The following is a 27,139-nucleotide window of genomic DNA, read 5'->3' as shown; positions in this document are numbered from 1 at the left end:
CTTGCTTTTAGGTAAGGCAACGCTCCCACCACACGAACAGCTGCAGGCCTCCCTCTGCACACAGCCGTGGAGCGAGCGAGCCTGTCTTTACTCATCAGACGCTCACAAAACATCCTGCCTCTCCCGCAGCTTTCCCGCTCTCTTTCCCCTGCCTCTGTCTCTCCAATGTTACGCTCCTTTTCCCTCTCTCTGCAACTCGCAACATCTCTATTCTCGACAGAACCATTTGCAAAGGTCCAATGGCTTGCTTTTCATCAGGCTTTTGAAACTTATTTTCAGATGTTTTATCATTGCCAAGGATGTTTTCCATTAGGGAACAACATTGGAACATGGTTAAAAGCTCAAACAAAGTCGATTTTGCGTCACATAGACCCGTTAAAGAGCGACAGTGAAATGAATACCTATAATGGCGGGATAAAACAGGAGGGGGTACAGATGGGAAAGGCTTTTTCATTAAGAATAGTGCTTAAACCGGGATGAGGGGAGATGGATTAGTCAGGCAGGGAAGCAGATTGTGCAGTTAATTGGCTGTGTTAGCACTTGCCATCACAGACATGTTCCCTCTATGGGGAGAAAGCTGCTCTTTTGTTTCACACCGACTGTAATCCAGGCTGTTACTCAGGTGAGGCTTTATTATAACGGAGACCTACACCTGTCGACAGCAAATTAAGAGAAAAACTATGCAACGGGTATACACTCCCTCGTGCCACAGTTGTGCTTGCTAATGCACTACCCTCTGGCGTTCATTCACATTCACAATACAAAGATAGTTTTGCAATGATTAAAGCCACAGTATGGAGCATTCCGGGTTATGTATGGTCTGTTTGATATCCCACAAGGGCTGTCCAACATCTAATATAACCAAAACTGCAGATCTTGAACAATCCAACTACTTTTATGCGATAAATAATTGCTTTGATGCACAATAATCCTAAGGGCCAGATCTACTGGTGAATTTAGATTTTCCGAGTGGCGGAGCAATGCGCCTTCGCTAAGGTGACTGCTTTGATGGGAGCACCGCTGACAGTCATTTCCTTGTTCACATCGCGCTTGCCTTGTGTTCTTCCTTAAAGGGGCTAGATTTAGGTTTGTGATTTTATACTCACTACTGCCATCTCAGGCCTTATGTGTAACTGCAGCCTCTATATTAAGCTTGTGCATGACGGCACTTCGGACCCGAATTAACACCTTTTGGAGTGACAGTGGAGGACTTTAGAGGCAGCTGTGGCTAATAGGTCTGGGCTCATTCTACACATTAGGACATTGCTGGAACATGTAGGGGGAGGAAAATACATAATTTTAACATTTTTGAACTCTGTATAGTGCCTTTAAGCATTACAGACGCTCACAGGTCAAACTAAAAACTGTATTAACCTATTGTGAGCTAAACAATGAAATTTTTTCGAGAGAAAGATCCACTTTGGATGTGGATCGGCCCTCGCTTGGCCGTAAATGCGAAACAACACCGATGCACGTGTTCACCCCCCACAACCCCTCACCCTCGCCCTTTCCCGGCCGCAGAGTCTGGTTGGAGGAAAAAGTGTGTCTCCACTCCATGTACTTCCCACTGAAATTTACTAAGTCTGGGGTAGCAAGATCTCAAAGTGCGCTCCGAATAAGCGCAAAATGTTATGCTATAGTCTGCGTTTTGAAACACAGGATCGGGCCCTGTAAGTTAGATTTGGTTGTTTCGTCTCTCTATTGCTTAAAGTGCATAGGACAGGTTTTAATGCTTTTGACAATATTATTTATTAAGAAGGATAACATCTGTTGCAAGCAATAATTGCAATTTTACTTCAGTGAAGCAGCAATTTAGTTGGGCAGAAGTTTATTTGAGTTTTTAAGCTACTGACAGGAAGTGACATAAATAGAGGTAAAGTCCCAGATCAGTTTGACTCACTCATTTTCCATTGATACAACATGATTGCACGGCAACAGTTTAAAACTGTTCGCCTCTATCTATGTCACTTCCTGTAAGTGTCCAATAAGGAAGTGGAACTATAAACATCACAACAATGGTAAAACTAAAGAAAGCTGGGTAAATATAATTGTGTTAACTATGTTTTAGCAAAAAATGTGTGTGTAGCACTTTAAGCACTTGGATTTGCATTTGCCCGGGCTGTGTTTATCACAGTTATTGGTGTGCTAGCGTGCTATTAGCTAAAACGAAAGCTTGTACTTTCAGTTTAAGACGGACAATTCCCTCTGCTGCCTGATGCAAGCATGCCTAGCACCATTTAGCCTGTAACATTTTGCTTTTGGCTTTAAATTGCGATTTCAATTCAATAGCGAGTCATCTTTCAGCTATTGTACAAACTGCGCTGAAAGGAAATGTAGACTCTCTCTGAGGGGTTTTTGAGAGTCATCGCTCATTACTTTGAAACAATGGTCAGCCGAAGAGGCCACAGATGACGTAAACATTATTCAACAGCTCTGGGGCCAACAGGCGGGAGGCAGGAGGATGGAGGGACGAATGGGGGCCAGGCCACGGCACCGAATGAGACAGAGACAGATGAGTCTGGCAAAGTGAGCAGATTGCATCTTTAATTGAGTGTATTATTGTTTGCAGCAGACATCTTCATCACAGGGGAGAAGTTAACAAGTGGCTAACCCGCTGCATGCTAATCACTGCGTATCAGAGCGCGGGGCAGGGAGCTCGTGCGTGAGAAAAGTTTATGAGTGAGGAGAATGTGCCGAGGTCGCCGTGACATTTACAACAGCAGAAATGTGTGGAATATTATCAGTAAAAAAACTTTAAAAACTTAAAAAAATAAAATAAAAGCAAACATGCTTCCAATCAATATGCAAATCACAGCTGACCCATTAACGTTACAGGGCCCAACTGATAAGGAGTTTAGGGAGGAATCAATATAAAGAGGTTTGGAAATGGAGGCGCATTGAGTTGCCTTGTGTACGAAATGCGCGGTATAAATAAAGTTGCCTTGTCTTGCCTTGCCTTGCCTTGGAAATGATCAAGTACTACTGCTGTATGAGTAGGACAGTCTTAACTTATCATGTGAACCTGCTTCTTTCTGTAAAATTAAACCATTGAATTGTAAAGACCCAACGTTTTCAAGCAAGGTAAAACGAGGTTTGAGATATCAGTGAACCTTTCGCCGATGTCTCTCAGAGTCCCTCATTTGGCCAATAATATCACATCCCAATAGCTACTATAGTAATGTCACATACAGGTGTAGCATTGGATGTATGTAATGCTTGTGCACTTAAAGCCTAGGCGACATTGCATATGAAATATAAAGAGGGATGCTATGCTTTTACTGGTATTTCAAGCATTCTTGTGTCCCTTTAAGACATTCCTATTTGGCACTTAGTTGAATAGTTGCTGGGAGATTGTTAACAAGGAAGGTAGGTATGATTTTGATAGAAGCATTATTAGAATGTGGTAGAAAGCTCTAAAAACGGAACATAACAGGGGACCTGATCATGGAGCAGGTTGCTTTTAGAAGAGGGGAAAACTGCTCATCCAATGAAAAAAGGCTTCAACTTATCACAGAATTGATTGAATTGGTGCAAGACAAGCGTCTATGTATTTCAATATAAGCAAACCAAAATGCAGTCTATGTGTATAACATGTACAGCAATCTGCCTTCACTAATATTTAGAAACTTTTTTTCCTCCCCTCGGGGATTCCAGTTTACTTTCATACCCCACTCAATGATTCCAACGACTTCATTTGTCCTTCCTCTGTCACCAGCCCTCCAGCGCTCTCCGGCTGTGCCTGTGCAGAGTTGTGTGTGTTTTCTGATGACTGATGATGGTGATTATTGATGCGGTGAAATTACGCAGCATATGGCCCAGCTGTAATGACAAAAGCCCCTCCTCCCGGTATACCTGCCAACCTAATAAACTGACTCTATCTAAGCGCATGTGTGAAGGACAAACTTAGCCGCCTTCTCTCTGTCTAAGCCATGACACAGGCCTGCAGGTGTGAGGGCATACGGGCCAGGAGGGGGGACAGGTTGGAGGAGATAAGATAGACGGCTGAAGGGGGAAAGTGACAGACATAGTAGAGCCGGGCGCATCGGGAGGATAGCGTTAGTCCTTCAAAAAGTCCTGATCTGAGCACTTACACACTCCATTAACCCAGCGCTGGGGGCTTTTTATAACCAGTTTGCAGAAGCAACAATGGGTTGAAATAGCGCAGTGAAAACGAGGATGTGAGAAATTATACCATAGTGATGCAGCCGCACTTCAACTACTGGCACAGAGGAAGTACATTTTCATCATCTCACTAGAAAATGACACCTGCTTAACAAGTCATTTAGCAGAATTCAGACAGCTTTGTTTGCTACAAAAGCCTGTGAATTACCTGTAAATCTTTCTGTGGTAGAGGTCACACCAGAACATCTTGTTGGTGGCCACGTCTACGTCCAGAGCCACGGCGTTCTTCAGCGTGGGCACCACCTGTGTGTACTCGCTCTTCAGCAGGTCGATGCGCCGGATCTCATGGCGGTTGGTGAACATTAGGTACGGACTCTTCCCTGTAAATAACACAAATAACACATGGAAGTTTGATAGACTGACTGACATAAAGGACTGTAGAGCAATGTGTCTGTGTCACCAAGAGAGAATCTCACTATAATGGTCATTTGTATCAATTAAAGTGGACAAATCATGCATACCTAATGGAGTAGAAATCATCATGATGAAAACAAAATACAAGCCACCACTTTGAGTGCAGAGCAGATCCAAATAGCCCAGTGATGGTTTATTTATGGGCTTTGAAATTGCAGCCGACACTTCTGGGTTCTATCTATTACACAACAAAATCCACGACTACAGAACGGAGTGCTTTCCTTAGTATGAGAAAACAATGACTAAAGTAAACAGAGTTACTCACATGTACAAAGCAAGGTATGTTTTTAATGAGGGAAATGGTATGATGTTATTTTTTGTTTGTTTGTTTGTGTGTTTGTTTGTATGTGTGTATGTATGTGTGTATGTAGGTATGAAAGATAACACAATTGATGTGGATGAGGTTCTTTATTTTTTCTGCTGGTAAAGCGGCCCATTCTCCTTGGCAAAAAAAAAACTCCAGTTCCTGGGCAGTCTTACACGAACACAACAGTGTGTTAGAGTTTAATGACACTAAGGTGAGGACACTGAGATGGACACTAACGTTATTCACTTTATTCTGCTGGAGCCAGGGGCATCAGTGAACCATCTCCATATTTCACAGTTGGTATGGTGCATTTGTCTTCATAAACCATCATAGGCCTTTCACCATAGGCCTTCATAGGCCTTGTTGACAACAAAAAAGTGCACCATGCCTATTGGTGTGGAAAGGTAAAGGAAATTGGAGCCGTCAAATCCGCTGTTTGAACCACTTCAGTTAAACGGACATGACGTAAAGCAACAATTTTGGACAATTCTTCCACATTTCTTCCACAACATGTTGACTGTTTTTACAAGAAAGCACAGCAAAGGCTTTTCCTGCTGCGTCGGCTGAGAGGATCTGAAGTCAGTGAACACATCTTAACAAGGGTTTATCAGTGCTTAACTGAGAGCGCACTGATATTTAAGATAGTCTCTTGGTTTAGCCATCAAAAACAAAGCTAAACTTGGCAGACTCGTTAAACAGGGCAGTAAAATCACAGGCCAACAACAAACCAATTTGTCTCTGCATTACAGGAAAGCAGTGCATTGTGTCTGTCATAAGATCACAGATGATGATCGCCATCACCTTGAGCACCTTCAGAGGCAGAGGTACAGACTTCCTTGTGCGAAGAAAAATGGAAGGAATTCTTTTGTGCCCTATGCCATTAAGGAGCTGAAGTGGAGGCTTTTTGCCAAGAAGAATGGGCCACTTTGCCATCAGAAAAAAATAAGAACCTCATATACAAATACCACAAAAGACTCAAAGCTGTCATTAATGTTAATAACCACAGTATTAAAAACTGGGGGATGTCAACTTTTGCTTACAGCCATTTTGGTATTTTCATTTTTCATGATTTAATAAGAGCAAACTCAGTTGTTTCACCATAAATGGCTTCACACAGCCATTAACTAGAAGAGAAAACAACTTTTTGTGTCATCTTTCATATTCTTTGAAAAATAGTAACAAAGCTGCCAGGGCATGTAAACTTTTGAGCACAACTGTACATAATACATACTAATAGACCCCTACACCACAACCACAAAAGAAACATGTTTTCAAGGACACTGGCACCACGTTGCTTGAAATTGCATCATAAAATATTAAGTTGTTATGAATGTGCAATACTTAAGGTAACACAGAAGATTAACAGGAACTCATCGATCACACAGCACAGCACTAATGTAACCGATGATGATTCTTTGGCGTCTATGCTCTCATTGGTGTGTAGTGAATAGCCCAAAATGAGACCTGGTCAAGTGGTTCTATTTTTACTCAGACGGCAGCAGCGAGTGCACTCTTCCAGGTGAGAACAGCCCTGCTCAGAGCCGAGTGCTTCCCAGGGCATGTTATTCAGCTCAAGGGAAGTATGAGTCAGGAATATGAAGCGAGCGCCTAATGTACATCGCAAGGTCATTTGGTGTATATGTACTGTATGGACAGAGTAAGTGAGCAAGTTTAGCAAGTAGTTGGCTGGCTTTTAAAGATTAAATGCTGGGGTTTGATTCCAAGTCTAAGGTATTTCCATCTACAGTTAATAACTATAATAAGGACTTTTTAGGGGGAGTATGTGAAAAGATAATTACTCTTGCTTAAGTTCACTCACAAATCCAGCCGATGACTGAAATGTGACTCAATAGTTAAAGCATTCTTCCCTGGATCCAAAGGTCTGCAATTCAAATGTGGTGGTTGACCGGTGCAGACTGACATTGTGTCAAAGGGTAAGACATGGGCTTGTGTGAGTGGTCGATGGTGGTGGAGAGGTTGGTCTGGGCCTACAATGACATGATTGCCTTTACATAAGTAACTAAGTGATTTTTTTTGTCATTGTACAACTGAACAAAGAAATTGTGTTCATTAGGTTCGTCATGGGCCGTTGCGACTGAGTGCGCCGCCATTGTTGGCCAACCGGACCAGCATGCTTTTGGAGGTAGGGGAAGCCTGGCGGAAACCTAGCTGACTGAAACAGCTCCTCTGAAACAGTGCACCGCCTCCTGGGTTTGTCTCTGAAACAGAGCGTGGTGTCCCGCACTGGTCCTCCACTTCTTCCTCCTGCGCAGCTCCCTCCGCTCCACAACAGCCTTTCCTCATTTGCTCCTCTTTGTTTCCTGTAGCGCCTCCTGTGATGCCTCCGCTGTTCTGAAGGTGTGGGGGGTTCTTGGTGCTTTAGCTCATAGATACAGACGGCATCTCGTCATAGAAGGGGGCGTGGCTTCGCCGAGGGGGAAAATAGAATCTTTAGAGAAACAATTTTCCACTCTTTTTAGCCATTTTCTGGAATATCAACTTATTTATCACACATAAATAAAGTCAAGTGTAAATCGGGCCCATATGGATATTTTGTCGCAACAGATTGTTCAGTAGAAGTGAAAAAAAAATGGCAGTTGTAGCTAGCGCTAGCTAACCGTTAGCATTAGCCCGATGCTAACATGTTTCATCAAGTTAGCATTCTCCGTTATTCATGTATTTATGGGCTGTTGAACCACTTTGCTCCTCTCCATGTCTTTGTATCATTATTTAGTAGAAAACTATATTCATAATTCAGCATTTGTTACAGTCGTTTTTGAATAATTAGAGAAATGTTTGTTTTTTTTGAAAAATGTTAATTTTCTCTAATTATTTTCTAATAATAATTATTCTCTAATTATTACGGTTTTCCCCCTTAACTGTTTTCAAAAATGACCATATATGGGCGATTCCAGAGATGCCGTCTGTATCTATAAGCTAGCTGTTTGTTTAGTTTTCAAAAACATGTGTCCTTAATGGAAAAAATCCACTGAACCTCTCAAAGCACAGCAAATATGTACAAAAGTATTGAGTAAAACTATGTGAAACACAGAAACTACAAATGAAGTTCGCTGAAAAAGGCAAAAGTTAGGACAGTTGAGCACATTGCCAGTCAATTGCTAACAGTAACCCTACCAAATCGACGTCAACATGGCAGCGGGTAGAGTTTTTGTCACATGATTGGTCAAACCCTGCCTTCTATAAGCAACTCACCACCGACTGGGGAGTGAATGTATGATGGTCTACAGCAGTGCTTTGGTCAAGCTTATAGGGACGGACAAATGCAAGCAGTTATTATCAAAACATTTTGTGAAAAGTCTTGCACATGGAAAGCTTGGCCATGGCTTTAACCTGCTACCGTCCGCTTGACGGGCAAAAACTCAACCCACTGCACCACAGTGACTACTACTAAATATCTCTTTAGTTCAGTCCTACTGGCGCCATGTTCCTCCCTTGTCTGTCACGTCACTCTTCACACTGTTACTAAAACGTGGCCAGGACAGAAACCCATCTCTGGAGTTTTGGCACCTCCAGGCACGCCTCAGTGGTTCTGCTCTGCCTGGCTCTACCACGGCCGGCTGCACGGGGAAAAATATGACATTCTCACATGTGTTTGCCGCACAATCATTTTGCTCTGACTACGAGCTCTGCAGCCATCTACTCCTCCAGCTGGGAAAGGGAAGGCACAGTAGGAGCGTGATGGATGACGGAGAGGATGTGGAGAAATGAGGAGTGAGTCGGGTAATTAAGGAAAGGGAAAAAAAGGTATTAATAGATTAAGAGACAGCAGGGGGTACTGGTGGTGGGGAACATGGTCATCACGTGTGGTCTGATAGTTTTTTTTAGTTAAAGCCAGTTAATTCAGTCAACTTTGTATTTCATCATCGTCTATGCTTTCGTGTATTAAAGATTAGTCTGATTTATGATTTAGTTTGTAGGTATTTTCAGCAACTAATAAAAAGAGAAATTAGTGGAAACAGTTTAAACTGAATGTGTTCCCTCTGAATCAAAAATACACATTTTCCATTCAAGTCTCAAGCCATCCAATTAAATATGACTAAATATTGATAGATCCAGTGGGTGGACTAAACTTGTATGGTAATTTGACAATCTGGGCAGTCAAATTATTACGTACAGAAGTATTTGCTGCAGAAAATACTAGAAAGTAGAACCCATTTAAATCAGTGTTGGGAAAAATAACGTTGCGGCTTCAAAAACATGAAGATCTTTGTCTTCTCCTTCTTCTCCTTCTCTTTCCGTTTCTTCTTCTTCTTTTCTTCTCCTTCTTTTTCTTCTCCTTTGTTTTCTTTTTCTTCTACTCCTTCTCCCTCTTCTTCTTTATCTTCTCTTTCTTCTCCTTGTCCTTCTCCTCATTCTGCTCCTTCTTCTTCCTCTTCTCCTTTTTCTTCTTCTCCTCATTCTTCTCCTCCTTCTTCTTCCTCTTCTTCTCCTTATTTTTCTTCTACTTCTCCTTCTTCTTCTTCTGCTCCTTCTCCTCCTCCTTCTTCTTCTCCTCCTTCTTCTTCTTCTGCTCCTTCTCCTCTTCCTTCTCCTTCTCCTCCTTCTTCTTCTTCTGCTCCTTCTCCTCCTGCTCCTTCTCCTCCTTCTTCTTCTGCTCCTTCTCCTCCTCCTTCTTCTTCTGCTCCTTCTCCTTCTTCTTCTGCTCCTTCTTCTTCTCCTCCTCCTTCTCCTCCTCCTTCTTCTTCTCCTCCTTCTTCTGCTCCATCTCCTCCTTCTTCTCTTTCTTCTCCTCCTCCTCCTCCTCCTTCTCCTCCTTCTTCTCCTCCTCCTTCTCCTCCTCCTTCTTCTTCTTCTTCTGCTCCATCTCCTCCTTCTTCTTCTCCTCCTCCTTCTCTTTCTTCTCCTCCTCCTTCTTCTCCTCCTCCTTCTCCTCCTCCTCCTCCTTCTCCTCCTCTTTCTTCCCCTCCTCCTTCTTCTCCTCCTCCTTCTCCTCCTCCTTCTTCTCCTCCTTTTTCTGCTCCATCTCCTCCTTCTTCTTCTCCTCCTCCTTCTCCTCCTCCTTCTTCTGCTCCTTCTCCTCCTTCTCTTTCTTCTCCTCCTCCTTCACCTCCTCCTCCTCCTTCTTCTTCCATTGGGACATTTAAATTAAGATCGATCAACAATGCTTCCACCAAGAATGAAAACACAAATGCCTTTTTCCAAAACTACTGACCACTGAGGTGTGAACTATAAACCGTAATGATCATCTTAGCATTTCATTTTCATGCAAGTCCAAACCCACTTGCCCCATTCTAGTATCTACCCCCGTTAAGAGTCTCCAGAGGCAGGGTGTGAGAGAGTGCTAGCTATAAAAAGGACTGTGATGGATCTAACGGCCCTTTTACCAACCCTCCCGATACATTTTTTACACGACAAATCCCCTAAAGTTCAAAAAGCCTGAATCACGCTGTTAAACTTCTTTAGACCGAGGCGACTCCAGGGCCGCCATCAAAAAAAGTGCAATATTATCTTAACTTGTCAATCCCGGCGGAGCAGCAGTCAGCTCCCTTAACAAGAAGTCAGTGCCGGAGATATATTTTAATCTCTCCTGCCAGTTCGGGGGCCGCTTTTTTGCGCCCTGAGCCAATTAAGATAATGCATCGGGGTTAGATAAATATGATCGGGGGAATGCTGTCAGGCGATAAAGCACGCATTGATTTCCAAAGATGTTTATATAGCGAAGCGCGGAGGGAAACGTACAAAAAAAAAGGTCAAAGATAAGGATGTGAAACTTTGGCGTGGGCTTATTAGCTTTTATTGGGAGGAAAAGTGGAAGAGCTTGCTGTCAGATTGGGGGGATGTCATGCCAAACGTATTAGGTGGAAATGATTGCGTTGCCGGCGTCTGTCAGGAAAATGAAAAGGCAAGAAGTTACGCAACTCTTCATTAGTCGTCTGGAGGTAGCACGAACTCCTGCGAGAAATTGGGAGCGCGTTAGCTACAAAATATGAGTTTGTGCCCCCGCATGCTAATGTTGTAACCTTTGGAGACATTTCATATTCAGCTGCGACGCTGCGAAGATGATCAGTGATGACTGCAAATTGAGATACAACGCAAGATGCAAGAAATTACGGAACACGGATCAACTCTTTGGAGATGGAGGCAGTAGGTGTTGTGCAGAGACGTTGTTTCCTATACGCAGATTACGCAAGTTACGTAGGGCCCCCGCAGCCACACGGGCCCCGCATCTCAGTCAAATCGTGGTGTTGTTTCACTGATTAATGAGCGTTGTTACGGCGACAGGTTGTCTGACAGGCAGCGCTGACTCACTCGCCGCCTACTTTGCCACATACAACACCAGAATGGAGCAGTCTGCTGACGTGGATGAGCAGGAGAGACCTACCGCCTTCACCCGTCACTACCAACGCTCTTCGCTCGCGTCTTCCCTCGGTCTGTCTCCCGGTGTTCGCATCGCCTCATGCTCGCAATCCCGCACGGCCCAGACGCTACTCGCCTCATGTTTACCGGGGCTGCATCGGCCACACACTCATTTAAACTATCTCCTTGTTGTTTCGAGGAGAGCATCAGGCCTGTAGTTCGGTGAATAGAAGAGAGAAAAAGCCGTTGTATTTGTCTCAACTGGGAGTTGAATCCACAAGGTTCTCACGAGCGCAGCAACTTTCAATAACTCTAGTTCTTGGAATGTGCTTGGTCTAAAACTAATTATCAGAGGTGGGAGACTCGAGTCACATGTCTTGACTCGAGTTGCAATTTTCGTGACTTGAGACTTACTTGACCAAAGCTGCAAAAAGACTTGACTTGACTTGGGACTTGCTGTTTGTGACTCGAGACTTAACTTGGACTTGAGGCCAATGACTCTCAATGACTTGCTGTGAATTTATAGTTATTATTTATTTGAGTGAAACTGTCGAAAGATCAGGATTCATTGCGTAAAAGCGGCGCATCTATGTTTACATTATGGTAATTAGCCACATGCGTGTTCGGTTTCCCGACACAGCGCTTCTAATCAATACAGCAGGAAAAGGCAGGAGGAAATACGAGGTCGAAATACGTGCATTAAAAGTTTTCTAAAAAGAGTGAAGAGGTGGAGATTTACGGACAGGAAAACGTTTGAAACAATGGACTGTACTTACAGCGCAGACGGAGCCTCCAGAACGACGATGCGTAAGAGCTGATTAATCAACAGGAATCTTGGGGCTTTTCGATGTTTTAAGGCGTTCACACAAAGTTTACAGCATTTAGTGGCTAGTTTACGCATCCGCACACAGCCCAGTGCCAGCGGGACTGAAGGCTACACAGAATCTATTTTGAGCAGGGGCGAATCTGAGTATACAGGGGCTGGGGCATTACAGGGGAACCACTGACAGAAAAACTGCCAGAAACTAACAAAAATAAAAAATATCATTTTATATTTATATTTCAGATTGCAGGGAAAAGCAGCTCATATTTAAAATACTATATTTTATATTTTTTAAGTCGCCCCCGGGCCTCCTTCCTTAAAATGCTGTCCCAGCAATTTTGTACATAGACTGTTTATTTATAATACATATATTATGAATGTTGTGGTGTTTAAATATTAATTAGACTTTAAATCCAAATCCATGAGATTTTAAAAAGTTTGATTTTAGCCTAAATTTTCTAAATTACGGTATCTTGAGAAAGCACTTATTATTTTCAAGATTAAACACATGAAAAGTCGACATGCTGGCGTTTGTGACTTGAGGTGACTTGCCGGCTAAAGCAAGACTTGACTTGACTTGACAAAAGCTATGACTTGACTTGACTTGACCTGACCCCATGACCGATTGACTTGGACTTGCTTGAGACTTGCATTTAGTGACTTACTCCCCCCTCTGTTAATTACTATCACACTTACTCTCAGTGGTAAGATAAAAATATAACCGTCAGGTGCAGGTTTCAGTTTTAAGTCAGTGGTTCCCAAACTGGGTCAGGGACCTTAATTGAGACAATGTGACCTTTTACCATTTACTATTTTAAAAAGTGGGGGAAAATAGACCAGTGTTGTCCTAAACCCTGGTCTGACAGTGGCTTAGTGGTTAGTGGTTCTCACACAGCGGGGCACGGCCCATATTGAGGTTATGTTCCACTTCTGCCCTGCACTACTGCACAGCATAACTGTTTTTGACCGTAAATGGATTCGCTCTTCGTCAAATAGCCCAGAAGGACCAGCACTGGCTCTGGTGTTGTAAATCCATGAAAACAGTGTTTACTCCTATACTGGGAGGCTGTTGAATTTTACTGAATGCCTTGGAACTATTGGGGCATTCAAGAGGTACTTGGGAAGATGTTTTCCTGGTTTAGAAAATGCAGAAGTTGGAATAACTCGGAAAGTGGGGTCAAAATACGCTGTCCACACCTGACAACGTTATGAAGCCGATTTGAAAGTTTCATTTCATAAAAAGCAGTGTGCCTATATGTTTAGCTTTTGAGCAGGTTAACACCAAGTCACAATCTCAATTTCCCAACATAAACCAAATCGGAGCAACATCGTGGAAAGACAAGCCACCGAGGTACCTGTGAACGGAGCCGGGTTTCTGTCACATCACTTGACTTATTCCTGTCACGCACGTCATTATAGAGACGTTTCAACATTCAAAAGATTAGAATATTCAACACTGTGTAGACCCAGGGTTATCCGAGCTATTGCGAGACATTACGAGTCCTGAGCTTCAAGTTTACTCTTCTCGTACCCTTCAACAGCAGCAACAGCGAAAACCACCAACCACGTCAACCTCTCCATCTCCCAATCTTTACAGTGTCTACTGGATATTATGATAGTCAGCTGGCACTCAGTTGCAAAAGTGATTCATAAGTCACAATATTGATGTGGAACGCCAACAGCTCCACAATGCTTTGTCTATTCCAGCACGCACAGCCAGAGATAGCCCTCAGTAGACCAGAAAGTGAGGTCCCAGACGAGATTTGGCAGACTTAAATAAAAGCCCGAGTCTCATGTCAAGAGCTTTTGACAAATGTGAAAATCCAACCGCTGCTGTAAACCAATTCTGAAAAGTGCACACCCAAAGTGTCAGAGAGTATACGCCACAAAGTAATCTCGTGATGAAGGGGGGGCGAGTGAAGGAAACAAGTGTGAAATGAACATGAAAGTGCCACAGAGTTGAGCGATACATTTCTGTCACAACATTTTGGGCTCGCTCAAAAATCTGAATTCTTTGTGGTGTGCTAGACTCGTGTCCTGTACTTGACAGAGCTTAAAAAAAACCAAGTTGTCTAATAACTCGCCTTTTTTTTTTTTTTAAATGCCTGTATAAAATGAACAAGGGCTTAAAACCACACACCAGGATTAAAAGTGATGCTCTTCTACTGAAATAAGCCACGGAGCGTGACTCTCTATAATTGTGAGCTTTGGAACTGACTTGAATTTTATGTCAAAGTGGACTAATTAATTGCTATGGATTTTGTGTTTGAACACTAATCAGGAATATAGATTAGTCATTCATTCATCTTTCATTATTACCATCCTAGCTGCAAAAGGCCATGGTAGGGCACATTCTGCCAAAGGATGGGTCAAATGAAAAGGACAAAAAGTACAACTAACCTCAGCCGAAGCCTAATCACCGGCATTTTACACAGCATGATCACACACAGTACGGGATCTTTTACTGACTTCAAAAACTTTTCCCCAAACTTTTCTAATACCAAAGTCATTGCGTGCGCTCTCCACAGTGCAGTTAGCATCACTAATGCGGCATTCTCCCGCAGCCTTCAATATGTGCAAATAACATTTCCACATTGCCTGCAGTCACATCTGATTACAGACAGTGACAATCCCTCCTGGTTGGGTGTATCGCAGGGGGACGCTAGACGTGCGACTGGACTGGCTTCATTAACGGCACATTACCTCAGCTCCGGCAGGCAGGCAGATCTGTATTTATAGCCCCGCGCCCTTTGAGCCTCCGAATAAATAACACCTCAATAACAAACAATAACTCAGCCTCATTGTCTGTCTCTTCCCATCGCCTTCACACGAGCGACACGTGCCGCGGCCGGTGCCGATCTGCCTCCGAGGATTAGTCCGTTCAGAAGACAAATGTTCGTAGATTCACAAGGAGTGAGAACACTCGGGTAACTTAGGCAAACATTTTTCAAAATCTCATCCAAAAGGCTTTGCCAATCAACTCAAAAATAAGTGGAAGGGAAAAAAAGTTCGAGAGGAGAAGTTTACTATGAGCAGCACCAACAAGTGGCAGACTGCCCACTTCTGCCAGTCGACAAAACTGATTTGTTGTATTTCGAGCCCAAAATATCTCCCCCTCAAATTATAACATACCAGTCCAAATATTTTGAACAGTTGGGTATTGGATATTCAGGAGATATCGACACACAAAAAAACAAACAAGAAATGAGCAAATCGATAAGCTTTCATGGCAGTGAGAGTGAGAGGCAGTTTTCAGTTTTAAAGTCTGTCTCATTAACAGACTGCTTCAGTCTATAATTACTTAGCCCTGGGCTGATGGAGGCACTCACTACAGCCCTGCTTTGTCTCTGTCCCTCTCCACTGAAAAGTTCATCTGTTTGTTTCCATTCATCACAGGAGGTAAAAAAAGAGGTGGAAAGCACATTGATTTAAAACACTAGACTGACTAACTATATACTATTATTATTGTATTTTTTTATCATTAATTACAAGGTAGAAAGAAGTATTGCAATAATATTCATTCCTTTGAGATCTCTTATTCAAGTGCTGTCTCCGACGTTTAAGAGCCGGCCCATGTGGGCTCTGAATGTATTTACTTCTATTACTCAGTCTGAAGTCTTCAGGGCAGAACCTGCTTTTAAACTTTCTATCTCCTTGTGTTCCCTGAACTCTGTTGTTCTGTTCTTTTCGAGAGCTTTTGAAAGAGCACTCCGGACCCTTTGAGCGGCACTGTGGTTGTGTTGTTGTTTGTGAAAGAGATGTATAAATGAAACCTACTTTCCTAGTGTTGTAGCCATATAGGGCTGACAACACTGCAAAAGGTGCAGTAAATTAGGGAAGATAATGTTCGGGATGGGGCTGATATGATTTTATTGATATCGATGGCGTAAAAACAAGTCTTATCAATCCAGTTCTTTATCAATTCGCTAATCGATTTTTTTAATACATTTTTTTGATTCGAGTTTTATTTTTGAACAGGGCTCATAAATTGGCCTCTTTTGACAGAATTGTGAGCTATGATAGAATCATACAAAGCATTTTCTTTAAAAAGCAAATAAACAGTATTAGAGGCAGAAATGTTTATTTCAGGGGAGCAGGAGACACCGATTTCTCTAAAACGCTCATTCAACTTGCGACAGCCAATGTTGACAAAGAGCTACATCAAACTACGATGTGCAGCGTTGATCCTACAGCCGAGCGGCTCGAATCAAATTTTGTCAGGAAATCTGCAAATAGGGATTCTTCCTAAATCAAGCATCCCTAATATACAGAAAAAAAAGCACTCAACTCAATCAAGATTCCATGTGACTGCCTCACAACCTAAATGGCCGTCAACTTCACGACTACACCTGATCATGGACACATGACACCCACTAGTGTATTTCCCTTCCCTGGTGGTCAGGACTGTTTACCCGATCACACTGACCCCCCCTCCCCAGCCCCGCCTCCACACTCCGGGGAGGATCGCGCATGGCAGCTGGCCGCAAACTTTTCATCAGTGCGCGCCGCCGGAGGAAGATAGCAAATATTTATCTTTGCACAGATTGCTGAGTGGCTCCTGCATACAGAGCGAGCAGGCAGTCTTTACCGAGGGGTCTCACTTCGGCAGTGACGAGTGTGGGGGACGTGGAGGTGCACTAAGTAGCTGCTATGGACATTTAATAACCACCAGTCTAATGAGGGGGCGCTGGAAAAGGGAGACATCAGGGTTTTGTGGTTCAATGGGGTGAAAAGCATTTACCCATTAACTGTTGCTTTAAGGAATTGTGCACATACTGAGATTTCTTATCGCTACAAAAGAAAAGATCAATAGAAACGGCATTGATGGCTTCTATACAGTCTTTTCCATAGCGCAGTGGTTGCGGCTGTGTCTTACCAACAGTCTTGCAGGCCTTGGAGACGGGGTCCATCTCGTAGCCTTCGTAGCACTCGCACTTGAAGTCGCCTTTGTAGTTGATGCAGACCTGGCTGCAGGCGTCGGGGTTCTCACACTCGTCAATGTCTGTGCAGGCAGGGGGAAAACAAATAGGGGGTTAGCTAATTTAGAAGAGAAAAAAAAAAGAAAATGGCCTCTATGATGGAGTCCGTCGCAGGAGGGAGTGTTGTTCTATCTCAGTGAAAGAAGAAGAAAGTTATTGCAACCCAAACAGAGGCGCCTGAATCCAAATTTAAGGACAAGGGGGGAAAAAAAGAAAAGAGGTTTACGATTTATTTAGAGTTTATACTGGCAGCAGCAAGTCAAATTGAATGCTTTTCTAATGCAATTTTAAAGAACAAACATACCATTTTTTTTTACGGCACAAACGCAAGTCCAGTTAACAGAGGAATTTGGATTCAAAGGAAAAGGCCACCGTTTTTACATATTGAGATATGTTCTTACCTTAGCTTATACAAGTTGATGTGCACCTGTTTGGTCGTTGTACCTGCGCTCAGTCATGCAAAGGTTGTTAGCATTTTTTCCTCTCCCAGCAAAGGTACAGCTCCAAACTGGGGTGGGTTAGAAGCTACCAAGCTGTTCCACGTTCCTCGCATAAGCTAAGGTAAGAACATAGCTCAATGTGTGAAAACGGTGGCCTATTCCTTTCAACACAGCCGGTAAGCAAAGCAAATTGACAAACTTGTATTTTATGGATAAACGTTTGGTGTTGCAAGGTCACAAATTAAATATAGATGTATTGTCTATGCGGAAACCCTCGTATTTTTACTCCGTTTCATATGCGGTGTTCAAAATCTGGTTTGATATTACGGCTGACAGAAGAAACAATCCGCTTATTACCTCCACATGTTTTTTTGTCCAGCAGTTTGTAGCCAGGGGGACAGTCGCACTCGTAACCGATCCGTCGGTCCCTGCAGAGGTGGGAGCAGCCTCCGTTGTTGTCAGCGCACTCATTCACTCCTGTTGAGGAAAGACCACAGCCCAGACTTTAGCAGGAGGTGATAAACACTGAAAAAACTGCACGACAATTCAATGATTCGCCTCCCATGCAAACTTGAGTGTATGTAGCTTTAAGGCCATGGTTTAACGGTCTTGACGGTCACAGAAGGCTCAAGTGAGAGTTAGATGAGGCTTTGCAGACATATTCTTATTAACAAGTGTGCCGTATTAACTTGTGTGCACACAGAGAGTAGCCTTATAGAGCAATGTTCCTCAATCTGTCACAGCAGTAGTACATGTGAATCGATTTAGCGATTAAAGATTTGTTTAGAAACATTCTGAAACTTAGACATGGTTTAGACACACACTACATTACAAAGGCAAGGTGAGCAAGGAAACAACTACAGATACAACAACAGGATGCTTCCTTAAAAGCTGGTTGCCAAATTATAAATTCAAAATAGATCTAGTGTAGTAAAAATACACTTACTGAACTCCTTCATTTTGTCATAGTAAGTTCCGAGACGCATGTGCTCCTACACCCTACATTTCACACAGTCATTATATTCTGAAACAACTCTAAACCATATGCTCATTCAGCTGGTACCGTCTTCACTCTTCACTTCCACCACACACTCACTCTGTCCACTATCCCCAATCCGACACTTTGCTCTGTTGTCAGTCATCCACCCGCTCTATCCGTCCTCCTGCCCCTTTGTGTCCGTTTTCCTCATTTTATCCCTTTGTCTTTGAGAAGAGCCTGCAGGGAGCGGAGAGTGTGAGCCGGCTCGCTACTTCATTACCGTTTTAACATTAAAGATTTAGGCTCGGAGGCTGCAGGTACCACTGCGCTCCATTGAGACGAAATTAGAAAGACCGAGTGTAAAAATAGAAGGGGAAAAAGTCATTGGGTGAAGACTTTGAACAAATAGAACCATCTGTAAATAAACCTACAGGGCTATAAATTATGCACCACATCCATATGCTATTGTAATACTGGAGCAGAGGTCTAAAGAGCAAAGCAATGCGCAGGTTTTAACAAAAAGCAAGCAAAAAAGGGTCCCTAAAATGAAATAGATTTGATGATGAAAACTGTGAAGAGGGTATGCAGGTGGTATTATTTGAGTTGAGCGTGCAGTTTTCAGGAAGATCAGTCTCGGTTATACTAACTTTGGGAGAATATCTGCGACATCCCAAGACAGCCTCAGATACCAACTCCACACACTAGGGGTCAGTAAAGGAGCAAATTTATAGAACATATGGAATACCGCATTTATGAAATGTATTGCTTCTTTCGTGTGTAATGAAATTGAAAGGTTTTCAAACTTGTCAGCTGTGTTGTTTGATTTTACCTTTACTAGTTAAAGCAGTACTAAGTAACTCTTCCCCCTAGAGGCCATAAGCGCAACTGCAGGTGTAGTAGCAAGTTACGATTTTTTAACTTATTAATTGTCTTGGAGAGTAAATACTACGCTGACAGGAAAGGCGAAGGGAGAGAGGGTTACTGTGCATCCAATTATACAATGGAAATATTTTATTTCACTCAAACTTGGCTGTAAATACTGTTTAAAGTGACGCTAGCCCGCAGTTAGCTTTGCCCGTTAGCATGTTAGCTTCTTCTTCGTGATTCCATTAGTGTGTATTGCTTTCTCCGGACCGGTGGAAGTCAAGTTGCAAACATGGTTTTCTGTCCAGAGACACCAGGGGGAGATGAAAGACCCTCCAATCATCCCATAAACACTTGTATTACCCCCACAAGGACTACGAAAAGCTAAACACGTTACTTAGTACTGCTTTAACCAAAAGCTTGTATGGCAAACCATTTTGCACATGTTAAAGGGACGAGACGGAGTTTAAAAATGTTAAAATTAAGTATTTTCCTCCCCCTACATGTTCCAGCCATGTCCTAATGTGTAGAATGAGCTCAGACCTGTTCACCACCGCTCCCTCTAAAATCCTGCACTGTCACTCAAAAAGGTGTTACTTCGGGTCCGAAATGCCGTCATGCACAAGCTTAATATAGAAGCTGCAGTTACATGTAAGACCTGAGGTGGCAGTAGTGTCTCTTTAAGACACACACATAGAGGTAAGAATGAAAAGCCTGTGTTCAATAGTGACTTGAATGGAAAGTCCAAAGGAGCCAGGAACTTCCAGAGCCACCATTTCCTTGATGATTTCAGGAAGAAGTAGGCCGCAATAAGTCAATTCTTAGTTTTAAACTATGGTTGATTACCAGGATGACGGATACAAGAACAGAATATGCCGTCTTTACAATCTCTAAACAAAAATTATGTAATGATCTTCACAAAATTACATATTACGTTATTCCTATCGTGCCCTGGCTTTAACAGGCAGAGTGCGCGGCCTTGTTCTGAATGATGATGATAGCTGCCACTCAAGCAAAATGAAGATAGAGTGTGGGATTTCCCTGTGATCACGTAGCAGAGTTAATGATATGCTTGGTTGGCCATGTCGGTACAGTGTACATCAAAGTGTGTACATCAGAGCTGGCTTAAAGGGCACCTACTCTCCCGTATCATTTCATAAGCCTTCATCTCATCTCGGGAGCAGGGAAGACGAAACCACTGATACGTACACATTCACTTCTAGACCCCCCCCCTTTGGTGTTGCGGGGGGCTTCTTGCGCCGTGAGATCCGTGAGTGAAGCTCGCTAAGTGGTAATTAACCGTGGTGCGTTGATCATGCATGGGTGATTATGGGGGCTGCAGTCCAGTCACGTTGTTCGGCCTGAGATGACATCAGAGGCGAGAGTATGGGATGGTTCTTTGATCGTAACAAGGCAGTTGAAAAATGCCCTGATTATAGAAGTGGCCGCACACGCTCAAGTGCCATATGATGCTGGAAAATTTGTCCTATTAACCAAGAGCATGGTGTAATATAGACCCCCCCCCCTCTCTAGCAGTGATAAATGGACATCACCGCCACAGTGCCTGGGGAAGAGATAGGCAACTTTTACTTTTACTCATGAGTTCTCTGCTGCTGTTTTCATTTTGTAAAAGGAGCACAGAAAGGGTAAAAAGGGTTGGAGACCCCAAGCACTATACTGTATGCCTGAGCTGATCAGTTTAAGGGCATTGTTATGGAGGAGATCAGACTCACCGCACTCCTTCATGGGCTCGTCGGACCAGTCCTTGCAGTCCTTGACATTGTCGCACACCTTGTTACTGTCGATGCACTCGCCATTCTTACAGCGGAACTTCTTTGGGCCGTCACACTTCGTAACTGGGGAAAAAGAGCAAGGCGTAAATATTCATATGAATGCTGTAGACATGAAAAGCAAGAAAGAAGCACGCAGAGTACTGGCAGATTATAGTATCGGATGCAATATTTGGACAAGAATTGAATATTGTATTGAATTAACATTTGCAGGAGCGCCCTTGATTTTCTAAGTGGATTCTCGCCAATGCCAAAAACTCTTCTGACAATCACACGGACTGCTAAACAACTTAAAGTGATAGTTTGTAATTTTGCAAAGTGAGGAGAGATCGAGTGAATCAAATTCTTCTCCTCTTTAACCAGAAAGCTCTTCTTAGTGTGCAAAATGAGAAGAGCAGGAACAGAATTTTCAAAAGTAAACAATCAAGCTCCCTCCCCCTCCCTCCTGATTGGACCTGACAGGCTGGCTCACAGAAAAAGCTCGTCTCATTGGTCGAGGTGGGAGTATACTAGACTGGTGGTCGATTTTGCATGTTTTACACCATTTGTAAAACATTTAAACTTACAGGCTATCACTTTAAAGGTGACAAATAAAGAAAAGTAACAATAAATGAAAAACCATGCAATAACGTTGTTTCCTCATTAAAAGCCAGGGCAGTAGTTTTTTCCCTTTCCTTTACGTAGTTTTGAAAAATCATGTTTACTTATGCCGTTTCATCCTTCCACAGCTAAAATGCTCTGATTTGTATTTCCTGGACTTTGGTGCGTCATAGAGGGGACACAAACACGTTCTTTTATCATTATATCATTTAACATAATCCATTTCCCAACACTTAAAGGTGTCATTTCTCAACACAGGTGCTAAATAGCAAGAGCAAGCTAGAAAACAGCACATAGCTATTTGTGGATATACGTTGCACCTAATTCACTCAATACTCATTTTTGAAGAAAACAAAAAAGACTAATTGCTCGTTCCACAATCCTAAAATATAGAGAAACAGGGAACAACATTGCCTAATATAACACAAACAGGTTTATGTAGGTTTCTCTTCTTCTTTATAGAATATGAGATTAATTACAAACACTGCTACGTAAGCCGCTGTGTTATTGCAAACCGTGGCTTCGCTCTCTGATCGACAGAACACGACATTTTATTTAGCCCCGTGCCTATTATTCTTCTATTATGTGGGCCGTTTTGCTTGCAGCTACAAAGCATAGTGAAACTTTATTGTGTTTTGCGCCTCTGTGCTTATGTCTGCATCTCTGAAATTGCTCCAAACTATGATAATACCCTTAGGAAATAAAGTGTGGATAAGAACCTCGCACAACCCCACTTTAAAAGATACAGCTCTAATGTGCGACTTTCTGTGATGTCTATACGCTTCACTTTCAGGGTAGTATCTGTGAATATAACGGGGCTGCATATTGTGCTTGGCTGTTTTCACGCTAAATAGCTTCTCAATGCCTAAAAAAAAAAAAGGATTTAAGGCTAAGATGTCTGGATATCCACTCTACTCGTTCCTTGTTTTTTACATGAGTGCAATGTTTATTCCGACTGCTCCTTCTCAGAGGGGTGCGTCACGAACAAGCGCAGCCCATGCCAGCCATCTGTGCCGCTCTGCCTCCCATGTGACTGCTTTTGGAAGCCATTAAGTTGTAATTGGACGTTTTAGGCTAGAGCAAATATAACAAAAGACTTGAAGAGTGTGAAATGGAAAACTCACCAAAGCAGTTTTTGAATGGCTAAAGTGATGAGTTTTCCCATAAAAAAAAGTATTGTGAAAAGAGTTAAGTTGTTGTCGTAAAATTAAAATTTAGTGAAAACTGTTCCTTTTCCCTTAAAGAGGGGGTATTCTGCTTTTTTCAATCACATAGCACCAGTCTATAGCACACTACAATGATGACCAAACCTTCTGTTGGTCTGTAAATTCAGTAAATTAGAATAACTGCCTTGTATAAAATTGCTCTCTCAAAATGGCTGTAGTGAATGTCTTGAAATAGGCCTCTGTCTCTTTAAGAACCTCTGAGCCTTTAGACACGCCCCCTCCACACGCTGTCTGTGGCATCAGTGGGGAGGGGGTTCTGCTGAGGAGCAGTGGTTGGTTACCCGGCTGGTGACGAAAGCTCGGAGGCGTCTCCAGGAGGTGGGGGCGTTCCTAGGAGGACTCAGGAAAACCTATCCCTAAAATGGCCGCCATCAGAGTTTTTACAGATACTCAAAAATACGTGAATGTGCCAAGGCAACACTTCAGGCATGTTTTGAATGAGGGAATGACATAATAACATGATGCAAAGCTTGAAAAAGTCAATTTTGCATAATACCCCCCCTTTAAAAAACAAACCCCATAGTACCAGGACCTATAAACAAATGTATAATGTGTAAAATGGACTCACTATTGACGCAGCCTGCCTCGTCGCTGTAGTCGGGGCAGTCGTGCACTTTGTTGCACTGCTTGGTGCCGTGGATACAGGAGCCATCGCCGCACTGGAACTCGTCAGGACGGCATGTCAGCAGGGCTGCGGGGACAGAAAAAGACAAGATTTCTACATCGGACAATTCATTCATTCATTGTGTTCGAAATAAAACATTTGGCAGGCGATCTAACATTTAATCCTCGTAATATAAATATTATTTGTTATTATTTGTCCTGCTCCCAGCGAAGAGAGGAGAGGCGACCTTTCTCACAGTGAAGAGGCATGTTTCTTAAAGTGATAGTCTGTAAGTTTGCAAAGTGGGGAGAGAGAGTGAAATGTGAAATGAACCAAGAAATCCCTCTCCTCTTTAACCACAAAGCCCGTCTTAGTTTGCAAAATGAGGAGAGCAGGAACAGAATTTTCAACAGAAAACGATAAAGCTCCTCCCCCTCCCTCTTGATTGGACCTGACGGGAGGATACGAGACTCTGATTAGTTGCTGAGATCCGGGAAGGAGGGACTTAACAAAAAATAATAATGTATATTATTACACCAAAATGCAAGATCAGGTGGTCGATTTTTCACATTTTAGAAAAAATTGTAATACATTTAGACTTGCAGACTATCACTTTAAGGAGATTTTCACCAGTAAAAGCCCAAGATAATATGAACGCTTCTATTTAATTTAATTTATTCCATAAAATATTACGCAGCTAGCTCTAAGAAGCCGAAGCCATGTTCGTAGGCAAGAAAAACTTATGATAAAACGACCTCCATGTTGAAACCACTCTACAGTACTGAGGTGCACTCCCATGTACTGAACTGACTAATGGAAGTACCTCCTATGAAAACCTCGCTGAACAAAATTCTGAGCCGACAGTGCAGAAGGGTTTTTCTCTTTGCTTGGCGTTTCCACCACACAATATGTACTCCCCAACTCCAGAGTGTTTTTTGTTGCATCAAGAGGATTGTTTTTCTCAGTTTGCGACCACTTTCAAAGCCGCAAAGTGCATCTCGGACATAACAAAGCAGCTCCTCTGACAGGGACACTCAAGCTGCACAGTATGTGCGGTTTTGACTTTTTGCCCTTCACAAAGCAAAGGACTGAAATGTTTTGAATTTGTATATATGAAAAAAAATCAATGTGTCTAGCATTTGCACAGAGCTATACAATTGCTGGGCTGACCTTTTGAAATATTTAATAACATCATTTTTCATGTCTCACAGTAAGGATGTCACCATAATATGACGATATTGCGTTTCATTTTCTGCACTGCTGCAAAGAATCTGTTCGTTCAATCTTTTAAATGTCCTATATTAACCAGAATGAACAACCTTTGGTGTTTTATCAATCATTTTATAGAATATTTGACAAAAAGCCATTAGATCAGATCATACCCTTTGAAGGCACTTTGACAGCTAAAATTATCGATGAATTTAGTATTTGGAATAAGTACCCAGCTTTCTTTAGCTTAACCATTTTTTTGATGTTTATAGTTTCCTCCTTATTGAACACTGACAGGAAGTGACATTAATGGAGGCAAACAATTTGAAACTGTTGCATTAAAAGAAGTAATAAGTAACTCATGCCCCAAGAGGCCATAAGCGCCACTGCAGGTGTCGTAGCATACCTTTTTTTACTCATTAATTGTCAGTGAGAGTAAATACTACACTGACAGAAAAGACAAAGGGAGAGAGGGATATTGTACATCCAATTACACAATGGAGATCTCTTTTTTTTCACTCAAAATTGTCTGTAAATACTGTTCAAGTGGCACTAGCCCACAGCTAGCTTTGCCCGTTAGCCTGTTAGCTTCGTCCTCGTGATTCCATTAGTGTGTATTGGGGCCTCCGGGTCAGGGCGGGGAAAGCTGCAAGTGTGGTTTTCTGGCCAGAGACACCAGGGGGAGATGAAAGACCCCCCGATAATCCTATTAACACTTGTATTACCCCCAGAGGGACTATGAAAAGGATTTATTGTGGTAAACAAGTTACTTAGTACTGCTTTAAATGGTTAATTCAACTAAAAATAACTTCTCTGCCCAACATTTCTTCATTAATATGCTGCTTCAATGGAACAAAAATGATAATTATTACTTACAACGGATGTTATCCATCTAAATAAGTCATATTTTCAAAAGCATTAAAAAACCTGGCACTTTAGCCGCAAGACTGTCATCAGCATTAAAAGAAAAATTAGCATGACATGGGCACTTTAAGATACATACTATAACTGCTGAACTGGGCAAATCTTATTCAGATTCTATTTTCATTGTTGTCCAGGATCCTGTAATCTATTTTTACAAGGCCACTTTGTTTCCAGTTCAGTCCAGCTGTAGTAGTCATTCACACAAACCTTTCCGCACGCAGGGAAAGCCTTTGTGGAAAGGCTCTGTTTGCTGACCTATACAGTATATTGTTGTTGGCGGAGTGGCATTTGGGTGCGCAGGGCCTAACGGCGCAGGGCAGGTTTATTTAACTCATTCGTCTTTTTAAGCGCGTGTTTAATTATTCATGCGCTGTGTTTCAAGCTGTGTCCACCAGGGGAATGGAGGCCGACATGATCAATGGATGTTTACCACACAGAAAGGCAGAGGAAACAGCGTGGGGTTTGAGGAAATATGGGAGGGAAATAACAGCCGCAATGAGATCGAATAAAGAAAAGTGAAATAAAGTCCCACTATACTCCCAACCATTCAACTATCAAGCCCTGCCGTGGCATTAACAAACACATATATATGGAATAAATACATTGTTAATCTGCGCAGACCTGTCATAATGATGACAAATCCAGAGGAAGAGTGGTAATAGCAGATTGTCATTTGCAAAGTTGTGGAGCAGCGGTTTGATTTAATGTGGCCATTTCTCATTGGCATTAACCTGCCGTCTGCCGTCGCTCTGTCGCTTAGATGGAGACAGATGTTTCCAATGATATGGAAGAAAACCAAAGCAGAGCATGTCAGTGAGAAGCACACTCTGAAGTGTAATGTAGAGCTATACGACTTCCTACCGATAACATCAATAAAAGAAATGTTCTCGCCTCATACCACATTCAACAAGTTACACATACAAACGGAACTACTTATGCTTTCAGGATACTTGAGTAGCTATGAGAAGTTACATTATACTGTACATAGGAGCAGTTTTGACAAATCAGTATTCAAATTTAAATGTAACAGCTGCCCTTTTTATACAGTAACAGTAATGACAAATGATGTTAAACAACAAAAAAGAGAGAACCTTCATTTCATTGAGCCAACTAAAGCACACACAGGAATGTACATGGCAGTGGGGTATATGCGGCTGTTTGCTATGCTGTGGTAGGGACTAGCATGACAGGTTGTCCGACATCTGCCTTTCCCACTCTCTTTACACTGAGTCATCTTGTTTTCATTATGTAAAGCTCATGCATATCCAACGGGCTGCGTTCATTCCCAAAGAAAAATGGTGCAGTGTTCACATATAGCTGAGCACAAAACTTAAATGAAACGTTGATGCCGTGTCAACTGGATAACGCTTCAGCAGTTAGCAGGGTCATCTATCGGACTGATGTAGAAGTTTGCGTTTGCACGACTTTTCTGGTTTCTTTGTCCACATTTGACTTCTCAGCTGCAGCATGAAGCACACAC

At 42.5% G+C, this 27,139-nt stretch overlaps 1 protein-coding gene across 3 annotated transcripts in view; it reads right to left on the bottom strand.

The window, feature by feature from the left end:
• lrp8 (low density lipoprotein receptor-related protein 8, apolipoprotein e receptor) overlaps window positions 1-27,139 on the bottom strand; it is a 229,001-nt gene that overhangs the window by 47,277 nt on the left and 154,585 nt on the right. For all 3 annotated transcript variants that reach the window (XM_079575575.1, XM_079575573.1, XM_079575574.1), the window contains exons 6-10: window positions 23,491-23,613; window positions 21,040-21,162; window positions 17,821-17,940; window positions 16,921-17,046; window positions 4,331-4,502 (exon numbers count right to left, since the gene is read on the bottom strand). In XM_079575575.1, the coding sequence (XP_079431701.1) occupies window positions 4,331-4,502; window positions 16,921-17,046; window positions 17,821-17,940; window positions 21,040-21,162; window positions 23,491-23,613 (664 nt within the window). The remainder of the gene's footprint in view (window positions 1-4,330; window positions 4,503-16,920; window positions 17,047-17,820; window positions 17,941-21,039; window positions 21,163-23,490; window positions 23,614-27,139) is intronic.

This window comes from Gobius niger, assembly GCF_951799975.1.
Source record: "Gobius niger genome assembly, chromosome: 17".
Lineage (NCBI taxonomy): Eukaryota > Metazoa > Chordata > Actinopteri > Gobiiformes > Gobiidae > Gobius > Gobius niger.
This window is presented reverse-complemented; position numbering and strand designations above follow the sequence as displayed.